General features: G+C 32.9%; 1 protein-coding gene across 1 annotated transcript; it reads left to right on the forward strand.

The window, feature by feature from the left end:
* The first annotated feature begins 6,256 nt into the window (after nt 1-6,256).
* LOC139872776 (protein-tyrosine-phosphatase IBR5-like) lies at nt 6,257-9,767 on the forward strand. The gene is made up of 5 exons (XM_071860703.1): nt 6,257-6,670; nt 7,549-7,648; nt 8,545-8,602; nt 8,826-8,932; nt 9,253-9,767. Exons 1-5 carry the CDS (start codon nt 6,434-6,436, stop codon nt 9,561-9,563), a joined length of 813 nt encoding a protein of 270 aa, XP_071716804.1. The 5' UTR covers nt 6,257-6,433; the 3' UTR covers nt 9,564-9,767.
* The last annotated feature ends 9,643 nt before the right edge of the window (nt 9,768-19,410 follow it).

Raw genomic sequence — 19,410 nt, forward strand, 5'->3', positions numbered from 1 at the left:
AACCCCAACAAATAACGTCACTTCGGTCTTTCGATGGATACCTCTTCTTGAACTCCCCTTTACTCTTCTTCACACCGCGATCAACTTTCCTACCACGATTTTCGGTACTTAACAAAGAACCGGATAACAATTCCCCCGAACTTCTCCTACGAGTGTCTTCGCAGAGAATTAAATCCCTAATTCCTTCATACGCAAGCTTAGTAGTACTGGTAGAGCTAATAACCGCGGTAACCGTACCCGACCAACTTTTCGGTAATGATGAAAGAAAGATTAGTGCTTTTAGTTCATCATCAAATTTGATTTAAACCGACTCTAGTCTTGAAATAAGATTATTGAATTCGTTAATATTATCCGTTGCACTCATACCTTCCTTCATCTTCGTGTTGAACAATTATCGCACGAGAAAAACCTTATTCGCCGTCATAGGTTTCTCATACATGTTGGAGAGCGTCTTCAAATAATTAAACGTTGTCTTTTCATTCATGATATTACCAACAACTTTCTTGGCGAGTGCAAGACGAACCACACCCAAAGCTTGACGATCCAAGAGCACCCAATCGGCATCGTTCATGCCTTCGGGTTTGGTCTCCAACAAAGGTTTGGTGAAGTTTCTTTTGATACAAGTAGTCTTCTATTTGCATCTTCCAAAAGGCGAAGTCTTTACCATCAAACCGCTCGATCTTTAATTTACCATCTTCCGCCATCGTTCCCAATTCGAACCTTGAGCTCTAGATGCCAATTGTAAGGATTATAGGGCCCAAACAATAGAGTAATTCCAGAGAATTACCCTTCCATAATCAACAAACGAAAGAACAATAAATAAAAGAATTAAAAACGCGATATTTAACGTGGTTATATGTAATCAAATGTCGATTACTTTAATCCACGAACTAACTAAAGAGATTTTTATTGATATAATTCGTAGATACAACCGAGGGTTACAATAGGATGCTTATATAGGCCAAAAACACCTTGGAGAACAAGAAAAACATAAATTTGGAAACTCATTGCCAGACGAAGCCGCGCCGCGCCATTTGTGCCCGCACCGCGCCTCCAAGGCAATTCTCCGGACAGTCGTTTTCTAAATCTGATGCTCTGTTTCAAGTACTAGGCCGCGTCGCGCCTTTCAAGGCTGCGGCGCGCCTCCCCTGTTCGTCCGAATCCTTTTGTTATGATATCCTTCACATCCAACACTAGTCACTATTTTTTGCCTTTTACATTTTATACTAATGGATCAACATGAAGCATTGTATATATAGGCTACAACTTTGTTTTGGGAGCAACATTTATGTGTTTGCTTCCCTCATGTTTTGTAATATTCGTTTGGTAATCTTAATGAAATTTTGCTTTAAAAAAAAAGTGTTTTGTGTTATATTATGATTTCTAACACGTTAATAAAGTTTGGTAATATATCACTCCGTAGTATTTATCTTTTTTTTTTTAGGAAAGCCAATTTCAATAGAAACAACAATAGGCCCAAATTTGGCATACAAGCACTCCGTAGTATTTATCTAACGATAATATTTAAGGTTGTCCTTGAGATGAAAAAACACTTGTATTTGCTACTTTTTGGTATTCGTCATGTAAAAGTTAATATTAATTACTTTATGCAATAAATTAATAGAAAAGTTAAATATTATAAGCGAATATTTTGATAAATCTATCAAAAAATAAAAGGGCAAATTTCATTAAAAATAGCATTTGTACTTCAATTTTCTATTTTAGTTATTCTATATTTATTTTGACGTTTAAAGAATTATTTTATCAAATGTTAATTAAGAAGAGGTGTATCGTTACTTTTATGTTTGAACTCCATCATTCATGAGGTCTTTCATATCCTCAGGTAAGTGTTAATGTTCAGACTTGCATATGATTTACTTTAAAAAATAGAGTATCATTAATTTTTTGGCGTAACTTAAATGTAACGATACCCCTCTTCTTAATTAACATCTGATAAAACAATCCTTTAAACGTCAAAATAAACATAGAATAACTAAAATAGAAAATTGAAGTACAAATGCTATTTTTAATGAAATTTGCCCTCTTATTTTGATAGATTTATCAAAACATTTGCTTATAGTATTTAACTTTTCTATTAATTTATTGCATAAAGTAATTAATATTAACTTTTTAGTTATGATTCATCGTCTATTTGATTCTATTTTTTCGTGCATCATGTGTAATGAGGTTTTTAGGGCATAATTATTTGATAAATTAAGGTTGTCATTGAGATGAAAAAACACTTGTACTTGTTACTTTTCAATATTTGTCATGTAAAAGTTAATATTAATTACTTTATGTAATAAATTAATAGAAAAATTAAATATTATAAGCCAATGTTTTGATAAATCTATCAAAATAAAAGGGCAAATTTCATTAATAATAGCATCTATAGTTTCTATTAAAATTCTATAATGATGATGTCATTATTAGGTTAACTCCTTTATTAAAAAAATCAAAAATAAAATAAAAACATCTAAACATGGTGGGCGATGTCATTAATCTAAATAAGTTTAGATTAAAATTAAATCTTATTAGTTACTTATTATTATTAAATCTTATTAATAATTATTTTAATTATTAAAATTAATAATTTTAAATTATTTTAATTAATTATTTTGAATTGAGTACGAGAAGGTATAAAAGTTAGGTAGAAGGAAACCAATTCTAAATTTATATTTTAATTTACACTTTTAAAATAATATAACTACCAATATTATATCTTATGATTGGATGTGGATTGTTTAATATGCATTTTAGGTGTTTGATGAAATGTTCAGCTGACGAGTTTCTTAGTCGGACTTTGTGGTTTCACGGGTTATTAAACTAAATGACTTTAGCATTTACGTTCACCTAATACCTAAAATATATCATTAAATTGTTTCGTTTAAACAAACTCGTGGTTCCACGGGTCATTTCACGAGTTTGTACTTCAATTTTCTATTTTAGTTATTCTATGTTTATTTTGACATTTAAAGGATTGTTTTATCAGATGTTAATTAAGAAGAGGAGTATCGTTACTTTTAAGTTACGCCAGAAAATTAACGATACTCTATTTTTTAAAGTAAATCATATGCAAGTCTGATCATTAGCACTTACCTGAGGATATGAAAGACCTCATGAATGATGATTCTTACGAACTAGATATTTACTTAATTTTCGTTATGTTCGTAATATGATCATAGAATATTAACGATACACGTATGTACCAATTATCTTGCATATGTTCATTATACTCAGGTAAGTGCCAATAACCAGGTATGCATACGATTTAGTTAAAAAAAAATGGAGTATCGTTAATTTTTTGATGGAGTTCGAACTTAAAAGTAATGATACTCATTTTTTTAATTAACATTTGATAAAACAATCTTTTAAACGTCAAAATAAACATATATAGCACTTAAAATATTATTGTATATCTTCGTTAATTTTGTGTTTGTTATTATATATAGTAGAGATAGAGATAGAGATACCACTTAAAATATGAAATTGAGGTAAAAATGTTAACTTTTAAAGCACATAATTTGTGTAATTATTACACGTATTATACAAATATAAATAAATGAGGATGATTCATATTCATACTTATGCTATATGTGTCATAACCTTTGATGAATCTAACGCCTTACGATTAATGTCCAACCTAGTGACCTACCCATTATCTATTTTTTTTTTATCAATGTCATAACGTTTTTACATCAATTGTTGGTATCAATATCAATATCAATATCAATATAATATATTCAATCATACACCACTTGATAATTCACTACTCCTGAAAAAGAAAAAGGATCCCACTATTATCATATTATCATTATCCGCCAATGAGGCTTTGCTTCATTGGTATCCATGTTTCATGGATTCGAGAGTGACCCAGGTTCGAGTCTAACAACTAACAACTAACCTTGCCTTTCAAAAAAAAAAAAAAAAAAAAAAAAAAAAAAAAAAATTATCATTATCCTTATACGTATGGTATGATAACCTGTACAACAATATAAATTATCATAAATAAATCAATTAATCAATTAATATGCTCAAAGGAAAAGCTGATTAAAGAAAAAGGGAAAGAAAAAGAAAAGTAGTCAAATAAATGGATAAATTGATTGATGAGATTGTGGTAAAAGTGAAAGATCCTATCTATCTAACCACATCCAAACATCCACATCAAGGCTAATGTTACATGCCTATCCAGGGGTCAAGACCACTTGCTTTTTGTTATTGTTTGGCGTTGCTCACAGCTTGTGGGTTTATCTTTGTATTGGAGTGTGTTTCAGGAGTTTAATGGGATTTCAGTGTTTTTTTTTTTTTTTTTTTTTTTTTTTTTTTTTAACATCACTTGCTTTTGTGCCATGCTCTTTGCTCGATCATATTCATATAATCATATATGGCATGTATTGTTAGAAAAATTGATGAAAAATGTGCGTTTTTCTCAAATTTGTACACAAATAATTATATGACCGAATAACATATATTGATAACTATTTAGTGGGGTTTGTAACCTCTAACGAGGGCTTTACAATGAACTAAATTGTGGGCAAAATGGATTAATGTTGAATGAGATATCGAGTCTCTAAATTGCTAGGTTGGTAACTTGAAAGAATAAGTAAAGAAGTGAAAGTTGTCCTATATCGAAAATGTGAGCAAACTTAAGACTATAGTCTACACAATAAATAGAGGCATTTAGGGTTTGTGAAAGATGCATCAAAATGTATGGCAACACACCACAAGTTGTGTATCAATACACACTGGTGAATCCACCTTGAAGTGAGTGAGGTCCTAGAACTCCATTGGTGCAATATTTTTTCAATAAAATACTACTACATTAAATCTAAAGATAAAATCCCATATATTTTGAAAATTAGTGGTTTTAAGAAAACAAAAGCTCATTCTTTAGGGAAAAAAATCTGCAATCTGTCAGTTAGATTGTATGAGACCATATTGAGTTTTGATCCTATAAAATCGCCACTGACAATACACAAAGTTTATGGTTTTTTTTTCAGTAGCAACTCGCAACATGGTCTCCCTGCTTCGATTATTTTTTTGACAATGTTCAAGTGCGGAAGTACTCTGCTTCGAGAAAAATGACTCTTTATCACCATATTATATTAGTGTGATCTAGTAGTTTACAAATGACTCTTTTATCACCATAGGAATACAACAAAAACTATATACATAAAAAGGTATCGTTTACTGTATTTTGGGAATTAGTATTGTTATCTAGTATGATATGAGGAGTAATAATAGCCTTTTAAAAAATGAGATAAGTTGTAGTCACTCGCGAGCTATTCGAGTTCGACTCGTTAAAAATTCAATTCGAGTCGAACTTAAAGCGAGCTCGCGCTCGAGATCGAGCTTATCTTAAGGATCCATTATTGAACGAACTCGGACTTGGGCTTCTTATATCGAGCTTGAAAAAACTCGCGAGCTTCATCGAGTTTTCAATTTATATAAGTTAATCAATATTTTTGTCTAATAATATACTAAATAATAATTGCATAATAGTTATTGTCGTTTATTAAATATAAAATTTAATAAGTAAATCGTATTATATATGATTAAAAAATATGCAATAAATAAAATAATATTTGAAATTAAAAAAGTTAATAATTAAATAATAATATTATTAAATAAACGAGTCGAACTCAAGCCGAACTCGAACTTCCTTAAATTCAGACGAGTCGAACTCGAGCTTTATATCCTAGGCTCGAACCGAGCTAGGCTCGTGTTTAACAAATTTTATATGAGTCGAGCTCAAGCCTCACCGAGTTCGGGCTCAACTCAATTACACCCTTGATTCTTGTCCTTTTTTAAGTTCATTAGTATTTGGTTGGTTGAAATCTCAATAAATAGAAAATAAAGAGAAAAAAATTAAATGATGAAAAAGAACTCATAGAACCCCCTCTGAGGGTAGGGTTCGTCTCTCGAAGCCCATCAAAGATATTGACCCAACTTGGTAAAAGATAATCACATTTTTGCCTTTATAACCTTAATTATTTTAATTTTAATTAATAATAATACTAGTAATAATTATTATTTAAGAAAAACCAAATCCCAGGTTTAAACAAATACTGTTGTATACTACCCCCTGTCTTATTGGTACTTCGCCGTAAATTCCTAAAAGGAAATATCTTTTCAATTTTCGTCCTTACCCTTTTTAGTCCGTGCTACACACCTATAAAACTCCAATCTCCGTATAATATTACGTATATTTTCTATTTTCTATTTATTTTTTATTTTATAAATTATAAATAAATTATCCAAATTATAAATATAAAAGATACCGGTACAATTTTTACGCCTACCCAGTTCCAATCCTCTCAAATCGCACTTATACCCATCAGGGTTTTCTTCAATTTTTAATCAAAACACTAATTATTAAATCAATTGAATATTCGATTCATCATCATCATCATCATCATCATCATCATCAAGAATGAGAAAAAGAGAAAGAGAAAACCCATGTGGAATCTGTGGGCACTATCATAAATATGAAGAAGGTGAAGTTTGTGGTATTTGTGGTCACCGGTTACCGGTCGGAGTTGAAAAATCTTTGATTCAAGTTAGTGCTTTTCCGTCTGAAATCTTGCCGGATTTTCTTTTTCTCGGCAGCTACGACAACGCTTCCCGGTCGGAGCTCCTTAAAACACTTGGTGTTTCTCGTATTCTTAATGTCAGTGCTTTTAATTAATTAATTTAATTTTAATTTAATTAGTTATTAGTTATTGTTATGATTCATCTTCTATTTGGTTCTTTTTTTTTTGTGCATCATGTGTAATGATGTTTTTAGGGCATAATTATTTGATTAATTAATGTGGGCTGAATCTTGTTTAATGTTTAATGTGAAAGCTTGTTCCTTTTTTTGTTTAAGTTGTTTTTTTTTTCCTTGGTCCCTCGTGAATTTGTTATTGAAAGTTTAGGGAGATTAATTGGTGTGCCTTTTTACCTCTTGTGTTAATTTGTTATTAGATTGACAAATAAATGTTGCAAGTATTTAAATCATTAGGTTTTATAATTCATTGTTGAGCAATATTCGTCCTAGACGGGATTCGAACCTTTCGAACCTGAGACCTTTTGCAAGGAACTCAGGGCCCAACCACTTGGGCTATCTAGTGATGTTTGAAGGTTTTCCCTGTTCGGGCTACCCGGGAGGGCGAGTAATCTGACCCCATACTATTCTTTTACGGATAGGTGTGTTATATTTTCAAGCGTAAATTTCGCAATAGGGACATGTTTTATGAGATATATAAGCAAACGATGTTTGAAAATATGAGTTGATTTGTTATGTACAATAATAGTTAATATGTTTACCGTTGTTGAACTAATAACTCAGGAAGTAATGAAAAGTATTTGATGGTACAAATACTGTTTATAGGGCTTTGAATGAATGTATGGCAGAACACAGCAAATTCTGATATGTAAACATTAGACTGTTGATAAATTTAAAGAATTTAAACATTTATTACTGTTTTGCAGTAATATATTTATTAAAGATTAAAGATGATCTGTAGTAGTATTTATTTGATGATTCTTTTATATCTGTATATGCAGACCGTACCGGCGTGTCAGAATCTTTACAAGAACTCATTTACTTATCATTGTCTTCCTGATAGTCCAACTTTAGCATTCGATGATGCGGTTGAGTATTTAGGTATGAATCAATCGTATAATTTTAAATGATTCTTACTTTTTTTTCCCATTATTTCAACAGACTTTATTGTCTTCTACCTAAACACGTTAATTTACTACTGTATCATTTATACTGTTAGTAGCTTAAAGATCGCTTCTTTTCATCGTCTTTCGAATTAGTTATTAGTTATTGTAACTAAATCCCACAAGAAGCTTACAAACTGTGTACAATTTATATTTTCTTGTATTAAATGTGTAGTGTCCTTGTATGTATCCATATTAAACTATTGTAGCTTTTAACTAATATTAAAATAAATATCATACTCCTATTAACTGCTACTTAATACGGAGTATATAATATATTCATCCGGCATAGTAAATCTACGACATTGAGTGTTATTTTGTCAATCCAAGTTTTCAATGTAGCAAGTGATTAATATTTCATGTTTTCCCATTTATAAAGATATATATAGACACACAAATTGATGATTGCTCTGTTTTCATCATGGAAATAATAAGCTGTAATAAATTAGTCACCCTAGACCTAATGTAATCGTAGTTGTTGGAGGTGCATGAGTGCATCTACTCAAAGATGCAGAGGCTCAAGTTTGGTGTTGACTTATTTACCGCCTCTTTGATGTTGACCAAATTTGGTGTTGACTTTCTATACCGCTCCCGCTGATCAAATATGGGGAATACACGAAATCAGTCTGTACAGTTTAAAGTAGTAAGAAAGAAACCATGAAACCTGTTATTCTATATAAACCCTGTTAGATTGTTTAGATATTTTTTTTATTGCTATTTTCTTTTTCATAAAGGCCGTAGTTTCTTATTATACATTTCAGTTGATGGTGTATGTTTGATGAACTAAGTACTTGTTAGGAACGTTGTAAATATAATTCTGAACTTGTTTTGCAGAGCAATGTGAAAAGGATAAAGCTCGAGTTCTTGTTCACTGCATGTCAGGGAAAAACAGGTGAACTTTTGCTGCTAACCGAAATTTGTTATTATAATTTTCTTTTCTTTTTATGTTTTTGCAAATATATCAGTAGTTTAGACCCTAATCCCATAATATTATGGTTTGACTTATTGATCGTAGGAAGATAAAGTATGAATTTCACTGCAATAAAAATGGTTTTAGATGTAAGATAAGATGTTAGTATATAATTCATGAAAACGTCTTTTTATTTTTCTTATAGGTCTCCAGCTGTTGTGATGGCGTATTTGATGAAGAGCCGAAAATGGACTCTTGATCAGAGTTATCAGTGGGTCAAAGAACGCAGATTGCCCGTTGACTTAAATCCAGGTTTGACATGAAATCATAAAAATAAGATGATTTGTTTTATAAACCAAAACAGTGTTGCAGAACTCGGAATTACTCGGTTAGTACTCGGTAAAAACTTTAAAATTTGGTCAACACTCGACCAAAACTCAGGATTACTCGGAAAATCGGTTAAAATTTGTCAAACTCAAACTTGGTCAACATCCGAGTACTCCCCGAGTTGGCAATTACTCTCTAAAAAGTCCTGACCGAGAACTCCCCGAGAAGCAATTTTGCAACCTTCAACCAAAACCTAGCACCCCTCAAATATCTTTTGTTTCTGATAATGAATAAATCTTGTGTAGGTGTTATGCAGCAACTTCAAGAGTACGCACAGAAAGTTCAGGCAACTGTGGACCCCGGTTGCGGTGCTCCGCCGCCGATCTCAGGCGGTGTAGCACCCTTTAGTTTTGGATTCATGAAGCCAACTACCGTTGCTCCAGCTTTTAACAACACTGCAACCCCATCGATATTTACTCGTGCAGACATACCACCACCAACCGAGTTCACTTTTGGAGCTGCTGTCCCGACACAAAACGCGCCACAAAATATAGTGTCCTCTGGTCCAAGCGCGGTGAGTCCAAGTGCTACTGATGTATCGATGGATGGATCGTAAGTTGGAATTTGTTCTTTTTTGGTTTGAGGTTTCTTGGGTTTCGGTTATTTGTGCAAATCTTATGAGAAGCCATGAATGATATGTTAAGCTTGATGATGAACACATCATTAAAGTTGGATTGTAAATGGTGAATTAAAGGCTTTTTGGTTTAGTAGAACCTAGCAGCCTTATAAGGCTAACATACCTGAGATTTTAGTTTTGGTAGAGGTACCATTTTAAGCTTAAATTTCATTGTTAGATTATGATTACACTCTCTAATTTTGTCATTATTTTATCATTGAGCTTAGGGTGCAAAGGAGCCGAGCTGAGCCTAAACTTTAGTACGTTAGGCTGAGCTTAAACTCGTTTTGGTAACCTGAGTTCTTGATTTAGGCTGAAATTATAGGTTAGGCCGGGTCAGTTTGGATAACGGGTCAAAACGGTTTTGGGTTGAAATTGGTCATAGGTCAAACGGGTCAAAATTTTTATCTAGTCCAAATGGGTCAGTTTGGGTCGGGTTGGGTAATGGGTTAAAATGGGTCATGGGTCCAAATGGGTCATACACTTTTACATTTGATTTTATACGTTTATTATATTATATTATTTAGTTATTATTATTTACTATTCTTATGTTTATTATATACATAAGAAAATATTAATATTTAATGTACATAATAAATGATATAACCATGATTGTTTTCATAAATGTTTGACGGAGGAAACTTTTTATGCTTGACCCATTCACAAGATTCATTAGAACTATCTCCATTTATTGAGTTTTAGGAATTGATACTCATTAGACATTATCCTTTATACTTGTATATGACTCAATAGGTTGTGCGGAAACCTATTGGTTTAAGTTTTGATTTACATTGTTAGGTCTAATTTTTCTCAAGAAACATTTGACCTTAAACTTGACCCAATTGACCCAATTAACCCAAATTTGAGAGTATGAGTCTCAATTGTCAGGTGTAGTTGTAGTTCAGCAGCTTAAGGATGGTTCAAGCTTTTTGAAGCCATAATAACTAAACACTGTTTACTATATAGACCCATGCTTAATTCATGCTACAAGCGCTTGATAAATTTTGTTTCAGATAAGTTGGAATAAAAATGCAAATCATGTTAAATAGCTTGAAAGTGTTACTAGTAAGCTTATTTATATATTAATAGTTTTGCTAATATGTGCCTTTGAGGCTTATTTATTGGGGTCAGAGTTTTCGTTTTATGTATCTTCTTGGTGGGTTTGGTGGTTGGTTTTCTTCACATAAAACGTGTAGATCCGTAGGGACACTCTGACCTTGTGCTACCTTTGGTAGCCCACCAACTCACCTGTGAAGAGCTGATGTCAGTCTATTACCTCAATCGGAACCCAACTATGTGACAAGCTCGAGATTCAAACCTATGACCATTTTCACAAAGTCATCTACATGACTGACCCAAGTATCTAAGGCACGGGTACCATTGAGCTCAAGCTCATTGGTTGTTGGTTTTCTTAATGTTGTATTGTTGTGTGTTTAGAAGTTTAGTTTTGTTATAGCCTAGTTTGTGTGGTTTTTTCCTTATTTGTTGGCATTTTCATTGTTGGCTTTTTGCATTGTTTTCTGCCTTTGTTAGCTTGTGTTTTATATCATGGTTTGACCTTCATTGGTGCGTTGAAGCGCCTTGGTTTAATGAAGTTTCTTTGTTTCTTTTGCAAAAAAGATTTAAAAAAACATTATAATTTTTTATATTTAAGCAAAAATTACTAAGTTTATTATATACGCCTTAACATGTGTCAGAACGCTACACATTAATAAACTGTTAAAATATATAAAAATATATATGCATGTACTTTGCATATATGATAACAATTTAAGATGAGTCTTCAATTATTCTTCATTGGCTCAAGCTTAACTCATCATATTTATATGAGATTGCTTTTGTAGTTGAACTTGCTAAAATGAAAGCGAAGGAACTAAAAGGTTTATGGGAGCGAGTGAGCCTCAGATTTTTCTTCAATAGGCTCTAGGGTAGGTGAGAAGAGAGCCAATAGTTACCATGTCATTCTAGCAAGTTCCTCCAGTTTGATTATGATTCTTGATTTGACTTATTATAAAAACTACTATGAACAAGTTGCAAGCTTGTTTAATGTAGTTTAAGTTAGAGTAATCAATTTTGGACATTTTTAAAGTAACTTAGTCACCACTAAACATTTGGAACTCACATATTTTATTTAATAACGCACGTCATAGAAACCACAAGATTTACCACAACTGCTTGAAGGTACTTGCCTACGGTGACATGTGAAAACACTGTGAGAAGGAAATGAAAACTCAATATGTAAGCTCCCCTCTGGTCACGCCACTTGGCCTATTATAGAAATTTGGAGAATTTGATATATGGAGTATGTAATAACTCATATGTACGCGGTCTAATGTAATAACTCAAACGAGGTGGGTTCCCTCGCGATGTGCTGTGAAAACGTTTGATAAATTCGATTGAAAAAGGAGGAAACAATAGAAGCAAAGTAACCAATGTAAAGTGAGTTAAAAACCTCAGGTTTCCTAAAAATGTATGTCGTCAGCATGACCTCATGTATATGGATGCTTTAGATTGATGAATAACGGATATGAATATGAATATGCATATGGATGATGTGAAATTTTGCGGATCCGATATGGATAATAGTTTATCATCCACACTAAAATATTTGTACCACTTGTACTTTGTTTGTTAGTAGTTATTCTTAGTACTACTTGTAATTCTCGTATTGTTAATAGTACTTGTGTATTAGCCGTTGTGTTTGTACCTCTTACATTACTACTTGTAATTCTTACATTGTTAGTAGTATAAGGCATTGTCTTTGAATACTTGCATTGTTTGTAGTACATTTTTGTGGTACTTTACACATCATTTGTAGTTCCTCTTGCATTCTTTATGGTGCCTTTTTGTTCACTTTTTTTACCTTTTAGTAAAGGTATAAATATACCGGTCTGACCATGTTATTCTAAAAATGTATTGACCATTTTACCTAGTCGCTCCGAAGTTTGTTTTTTTATTAGCTTACAGGCTTATACTATTTAATGTTTTGCATCCTCGCATACACTATGTACATGTGTTACACATGGAAAGCACGTGACTGGAATGGTGAATTAACTAAGTGGTCAACATAAAACATGAACGTACTACCAATCTAGTAACACTTGTGCATGCCACATTCGATAGCGCGCATACTCTGTCAGCAATAGAAATAGTGCATCTGTTACCGGTGCATACATAACACCAAGATGCGACAACATGATCACGGGAATCCATTTGGCACATATGTAATAAGGGTTAGTTGACAGAGCACGAACAAACAAAAGGACACCCTAGGTGGTTGACACGATCCCAACAATGTATAACGGTCAGATAGTGCTGCAGACTGCCAGATGGCAGCAACAAGCCGTTAGGATGACATCATTAGGGGCATCGTGTACCTTTTTCAGCTTTATGGCATAAGGTGGCAAAGAAATGTTCCCTTTGTCTTATTGCTTGAGAATAAAGGACAAAGACATCCACCTATAAATAGGACGTTACACACATTCAATATCATCATTCACACTTGAGAAATATTATAAGAATCATATCATCTTATCATCAAGAATTAAACCCGCGCTATTGGACTCTAAACAACATCTCAAAATTCACTTAAGATTATATGTAACGTTCTATGAACATAAACCCTAAGTACCACCCTCAAGCCATCAATTACCGGCTAACCCGATGATGGTGGGTCGATGTTTAACGACACTGGTGAGATCATTTGTTGATCTAGTGTTGACCGAACCTCTTGGACTAATTTATGCTTGATCACTGACAAAGAAATAATAAGTTTAAGCGTGTGATTGTCACAATAGCTGATGAAGATACGAGTCCATATTAAGCCTGCAAGACACACAGATTTGGGCCAGACAATCGTGCAACCCATGAGTTGGAAAGACTTCTTCTTGTTGAGAAGCAAAAGTTTGAGCCGGGTGAAGCAAGTTGGGTTGAGTTGTTTGACCTTGCAAGCTGAAATCGACTTATAGAGCAAGAAAAGGAAGATTCCAGAAGATTTTCTAATTAGTTTGTTTTTGAATATGAATTTTATTCAATATTTTTGTTTTCTTATTTATTTGTTTTCTAGTCCAATATATAGTGAACCTTATAGTTGTTTTATTCAGTTTTTGATTTGAAAATTTTGAATATAAATAAAGGTAGTAGCATGTTCTAGAGAAACTGAGAAGGTTTTGCTTGTTTATCATGTTCCACTTGTTTATCCATGATACTTAATCCATTATTTAGTATCAGAGCTTTGGCTATGGTTAGAGGATCACAACGTGAATGGACTCGTCATGGTAGACCCTGCAGTACCCCTGAGCGAGGCAGCTGGCGAATTCGGGTGGTTGCAACTCGCAGAATCGTCGAGAAAGGCCATGAGATCGATCTACGCGACGCTGAAATCGAGCGACTCCATAAACGCGTTGATGATTTAGAACTCCGCTTCAATAAAGAGGATATTGATTCATATCGCACTTATGAATCAGCAGAGGAAACTGAATTCGAACGTGTTGTTTCGAACGAAGATAAGAAGGAAGATGAGCATCCTTCCGGCCAACCATGTTGGCATCCTGATCTCCCGAACCGTGACTTTATCAATTCAATAAGTATGACTGCTCTATTTTTCAATAAGAAGAATATTCCAAAACTTTCGTGGATGAATATTCGATCCTATTTATGATACTGATGGTGAGGAAGACGAGACAGACTTTAGGTCGAGTCTTCTCGAAGAAAGAAAGAGAGCAGCGGGTCACATATGTCGGTTATATCAAAGTTGGTAGATTTATAAGATACTATCATCAATGATGTTGATGATATGGCATCAATTATGTTTCTAGTGTAAAGGCTGAAGTAACAGGTGAAGACATAAAGGTCGAATCTTGAGTTGAACAATTGAACGTTGTTGGTGGGACCTATAAGGGAGTGATTGAGGCAGATGAAAATTGTATTGTTGGTTTGGTGAGCCATAGGTACAAGGGCTTATGGAAAATGAGTTTCCGATGCCAAATCTTAGTTAGTTAAAATATAATATCTTTATGGTGATGATTGACGTCAAACCCATCAAGAGAACCTGGGGGTCACACAAGTGGATCCAAGTAATAATGTATATTGCCGCTAAAAGTCGTGGGCCAGTTACAAGCTATTATCGGTCATAAAGCAGAGCAAGTGTGTGTATACATATCGTTTCCTCTCAGGCATGACTGAAGATGAATTCGTACTATCAATTCACTATAAAACAACGAGCTACTATCATTTCTTCATTATAGATTAAGATCTTCTTCGAACTGAACTTCTGCTTTACATAATGATCTTGGTTTAAACAGAATTTTTGTTGTAGCCTCGAGTACGAGTCTTTTCGAAGGAGATGATGATGTAGATACGGGTGGAGTCCATATTCGACTAGTAGGACACGCAGATTTGGGCCAGACCATCGTGCAGCCGTGCATCCTATAAGTTGGGAAGATTTTTTTGTTGAGAAGCTGGATTATGTAAGTTTTGATTGAGGGAAGCAAGTTGGGCTGAATTGTTTTACCTTGCAAACTGGAAGCTGACTTATGGAGCAAGAAAAAGAAGATTACAGAAGATTTTCTAATTAGTTTGTTTTTGAATAAGGATTTTATCCATTATTTTGTTTTCTTATTTTTTTCGTTTCCTAGTCCTATATATAGGGAACCCTAGAGTTGTTTTATTCAGTTTTCGATTTGAAAATAATGATAATAAAAAAGGTCGTAGCCTGTTGTAAAGAAACCATGCAGAAAATTTTTCTTGTTTATCTTGTTCTTCTTGTTTAGTCACGATCCTTAATGTATGTGAGCGTTTTGTTTTCTATAAGTTTCAGGTTTTTAGTAAATGAAAATTTAACATAAATAAATTAAATAAGTCCTTTAAAATATAAGCTACTTAATGTAGCTTTTAAAAATGCGCCAATGAGCTTATTAAAGGTGAAATTAACTTTGTACTCTTATAAATTATTATTTTTTGTACTTAGATCTCAATTTTACATTTTTAAGCTCCAGTTAATTTAACAAATGTTTGCAAAATATACGTTATAACATCTAGCTTGATATATAAACTTCAATCAAAAGTAGTTGATAAGTTGATATGCTGATCATCTTGACGTTTCGCATCTATAAACAACCAGGTAATAGAGATTCATTGTATCACTTAAAGTTATACAATTTGCGTTGAACCTCATCCCTTGACTCTTCTAAATTAATCAAGACACTAATTTAAGAAAATGTTATTATCATTGGCAATATTATTATTATCTTTATCTTTATTAAACGATCATACGAATGTGGTTCGTTGGAATGTACCTAGACGTTTCTAATGGCTTATAATAGAGATTCATTGTATTTAGACACCTATAAGCTAACAACCTCTAATAAATTCAATAAGCTATGTATCTCAAGTATGATGTTTGGAATTTGCCTACGTAAGATAACTAATTTATTTTATCGTGGATACATTTTAAACGGAGTATAATTCTTCCTCGTGCGAAATTGAAGGGAAAAACAACTACTCGTGTTATTCAAAGACTTAAGATTGACGTTATATTTAGAATTGATTATGTTTAGGAGATCAGAACCATATCCTAGATCTTAATCAGATATACTAATTAATCGCATATATGCGTATTACTATATATATACTTTTCTATAATACAAAATGTGTAACAAATTAATAAGATTTTCATTGTTAAACATAATAACATTAGTTTATTACTACTAGGGAGTAATTAAAATTGAAGAATGATAAACTTAGCTTTAAGTATTCATATATTCCTTATTTATAATTCAAAGTTACATGAATTAATACTGATATCAAATTTATATAAGAAAAGCTAGAGTTAAAAAAGAAATTTTATACATTACAATAAATTTCTAACTGAGTTTATAACCTTAAATATAGTAAATTTAAACGTAATTTATAGGACTACTTAAATATAGTAAATTTAAACGTAATTTATAGGACTACGTTTATCATTTTCCATTATAATTTTAAAGTAATGTTACTTATAGTATTTATTATTAGGCATTTAGAATTTTTAAGTGATAACCAACGTCTTTTGAGAACTCATTAGTTTTACTTTTATAAATTGGTTAAGAAAATATTATTACTGTTACTAAATCTATTACGAGTATATAAGTATAGTATATATGTAACGACCCTGGAATTTCCAACGTTTATTTATTAATAATTATTATTATTAATACGTGTGATAAAACGAATGTACGTTATTACATTTACATGTTGCCATGATTGCCCGAACTTGACTAAAATTGCCCGAAACGTCTTTGTGACACCCGAAACTTGCACGAATAATATTTTCAAGTATTATTTACATTCATGATTAGTTTTATTAGTCATTTTAATTAACTAAGGTTGTTAGTTAGTTACTTGGGCTTTAATTGGGTTTACTTGTTATTTTTGGAACTTGGGCTTGTTTTAAGTTAATGGACACTTGACTTTGGGTTTACAAGCCCACCCTACATTATTAATGGACCCTTTAGCCAATGTCTTTAAAGTGTAAGTGATACTTGGAGTTTTAACTAGTTAGTTACTTGCAAATGGAATCTAGTTCTCTTAATCCCCATGTAAGCAACTCTTTTACCCACACTTTTGAAGCCTTACTTGCAAGAGACCACCAAACATTTCCCTTCCCTTGTTGAGCCCCCAAACCGTCGGTTTGGAGCACCATATGGGTGCTCTTGATTTCATTTTTCTTCATTACTTCATCTCTTGTATTCCCTCTCAAAAACACACACACAAAAACACTTTCAAACTTTTCTCTCATTTCTTTTATCTTTTTGCAAGTAACTTTGAACTTGTTCTTCCTTTTCTTTCTTTCTAAAACCGTAGCAAGGCACCTCTAAATCATCATCATCTTTTGTTAGTTGCTTGATTGATTACTTGTCTTTGTTGTTGTTTAGTTATTTACTTGTTATTACTTACTTACTTTCATGTTACAAGAATAAACTTACTAGTTTGATTCTTCATCTTTATCTTGTTATAACAAGAACAACAAGAACATAATCTATCTAGTTATGTTCTACCTTATTTGTTTCAAAAGATTATAAAGTTCATGGTTGAAAGACATACTTGAAGCTCATGAAGTAAACTTTAAAGTTTACTTTCTAAAGATCAAACTTTGGTTTGAATCTTTAAAGTATGAACAACCATGAATAATTTACTTGTTTACTTATTTTACTACTTCATTCTTGCACTTTAATTTCATGATTTATGTTCTTGTTGGTCAAATGTTACAAGTTAACTTTGATCTCATTAATCTTGAACTTAAAGTTAACTTTAAAGTTCAAGAACATATAAAGGAAACTTTTTAAAAATAACTTTGTATACTTATGCTTGATCTAGACTTTTGGGTCTTGGATCTTCAAGATCTAACTAAGAACTATGTTCTACATCTTAAGATCTTGATTTATAAGTTCATTTTCAAGATTGTAACTTATTATTAGCTTTATAGTTCATGTAAGTGTCAAACCTAAGACTTTGATGTAACTTTGGTTCATCAAACTACATGCAACTCTTAAGTGAGTTGTGCTTCATGTCTTAGACTTGCACTAGGGTTATGATGGTCAAGACTTGGTTAAGATGATGTAGATACATCAATGAGTTGTACACTTGAAGCTATATGCGTCAAGGACGAGAACCATGATGAACATCAAGCACCAAGACCACCGCAACTCACTTAAACTTACTGTTTCTGTCCAAAACCTACTGACCTGCTGTTTCTGTAACAGACCAGTAGACCTGGGCTGTTCTAACCATGATTTTTAGATAGAACTTTATGAGTATATAACTTTTCATATAGGACTCGTCTTAATCCGAGTTACGGTTTAGGATTTATGGCCCTCCGATCGTCACTATGTCCTTTAACGTTGTGCAGAAATTTCTGACCTACTCGCACTTAGACTGTCGCCACGGTCAAACCAAGACGAGTTTGCTTCTATAAATTTTACCACACTTAAGGGACTCATATACGGAGCCGTGGCCACTGGTCTCACCTTAATTCAGTAAGGGTAGAGGCCGTGGTGACTGATCAAAATCAGCTTTTTTTTAAACTACTTTCATGAACGAAACCTACTTTACACATTTTGTTAAATGATGAATGATGATGACCTTTAAGACCTTATTTACATACTTTTAAACCTATTAAGACGATTTACTGACTTAGTACTATTTGCCTTAGGTTGAGGACCTTCGGACCGATTACATGCACACCTTTTCCGAACCGACTTTACGACTACATTATCATTGTGAGTTATAGCATTCCCTTTTTACTTTAACTTATTTTGGGAACTGAGAATACATGCGGATTTTATGTTTTACATACTAGGCACGAGTACTTAAACTTATATATGTGTGGGTTATACAACGGCATAAACATTCCCTTTAGCTCGGTAACGTTTAATCATTGGTTTTTGAACCGTGAACGCGAATCTTAGATATGGATCCATAGGGTTTGACATCCCCACTCGGGCTAGTAGCGCTAGCATTTAATGAGTGTTTAATACTTCGTAGACATACGCACTTGCCAAGTGTACTTTCAGGGGGTATAAACGTTAAGTTAGTTACCAAGTGACCACGGTTAACATATACTTTATCTTACTGTTTTGAAACGCTCTTTGTAGCACTGAAATCTCGTGGCCTACCTTACATACTGTTATACTTAAACTAGAGCTCACCAACCTTTGTGTTGATGTTTTTAAGCATGTTTTTCTCAGGTGCTTGAGGTTAGCTTCCGCTGTGTACTAGTCGTGCTGTAGACACCCGCTGCTTAGAGTTG

Source organism: Rutidosis leptorrhynchoides, chromosome 10 (genome assembly GCF_046630445.1).
Source record: "Rutidosis leptorrhynchoides isolate AG116_Rl617_1_P2 chromosome 10, CSIRO_AGI_Rlap_v1, whole genome shotgun sequence".
NCBI lineage: Eukaryota > Viridiplantae > Streptophyta > Magnoliopsida > Asterales > Asteraceae > Rutidosis > Rutidosis leptorrhynchoides.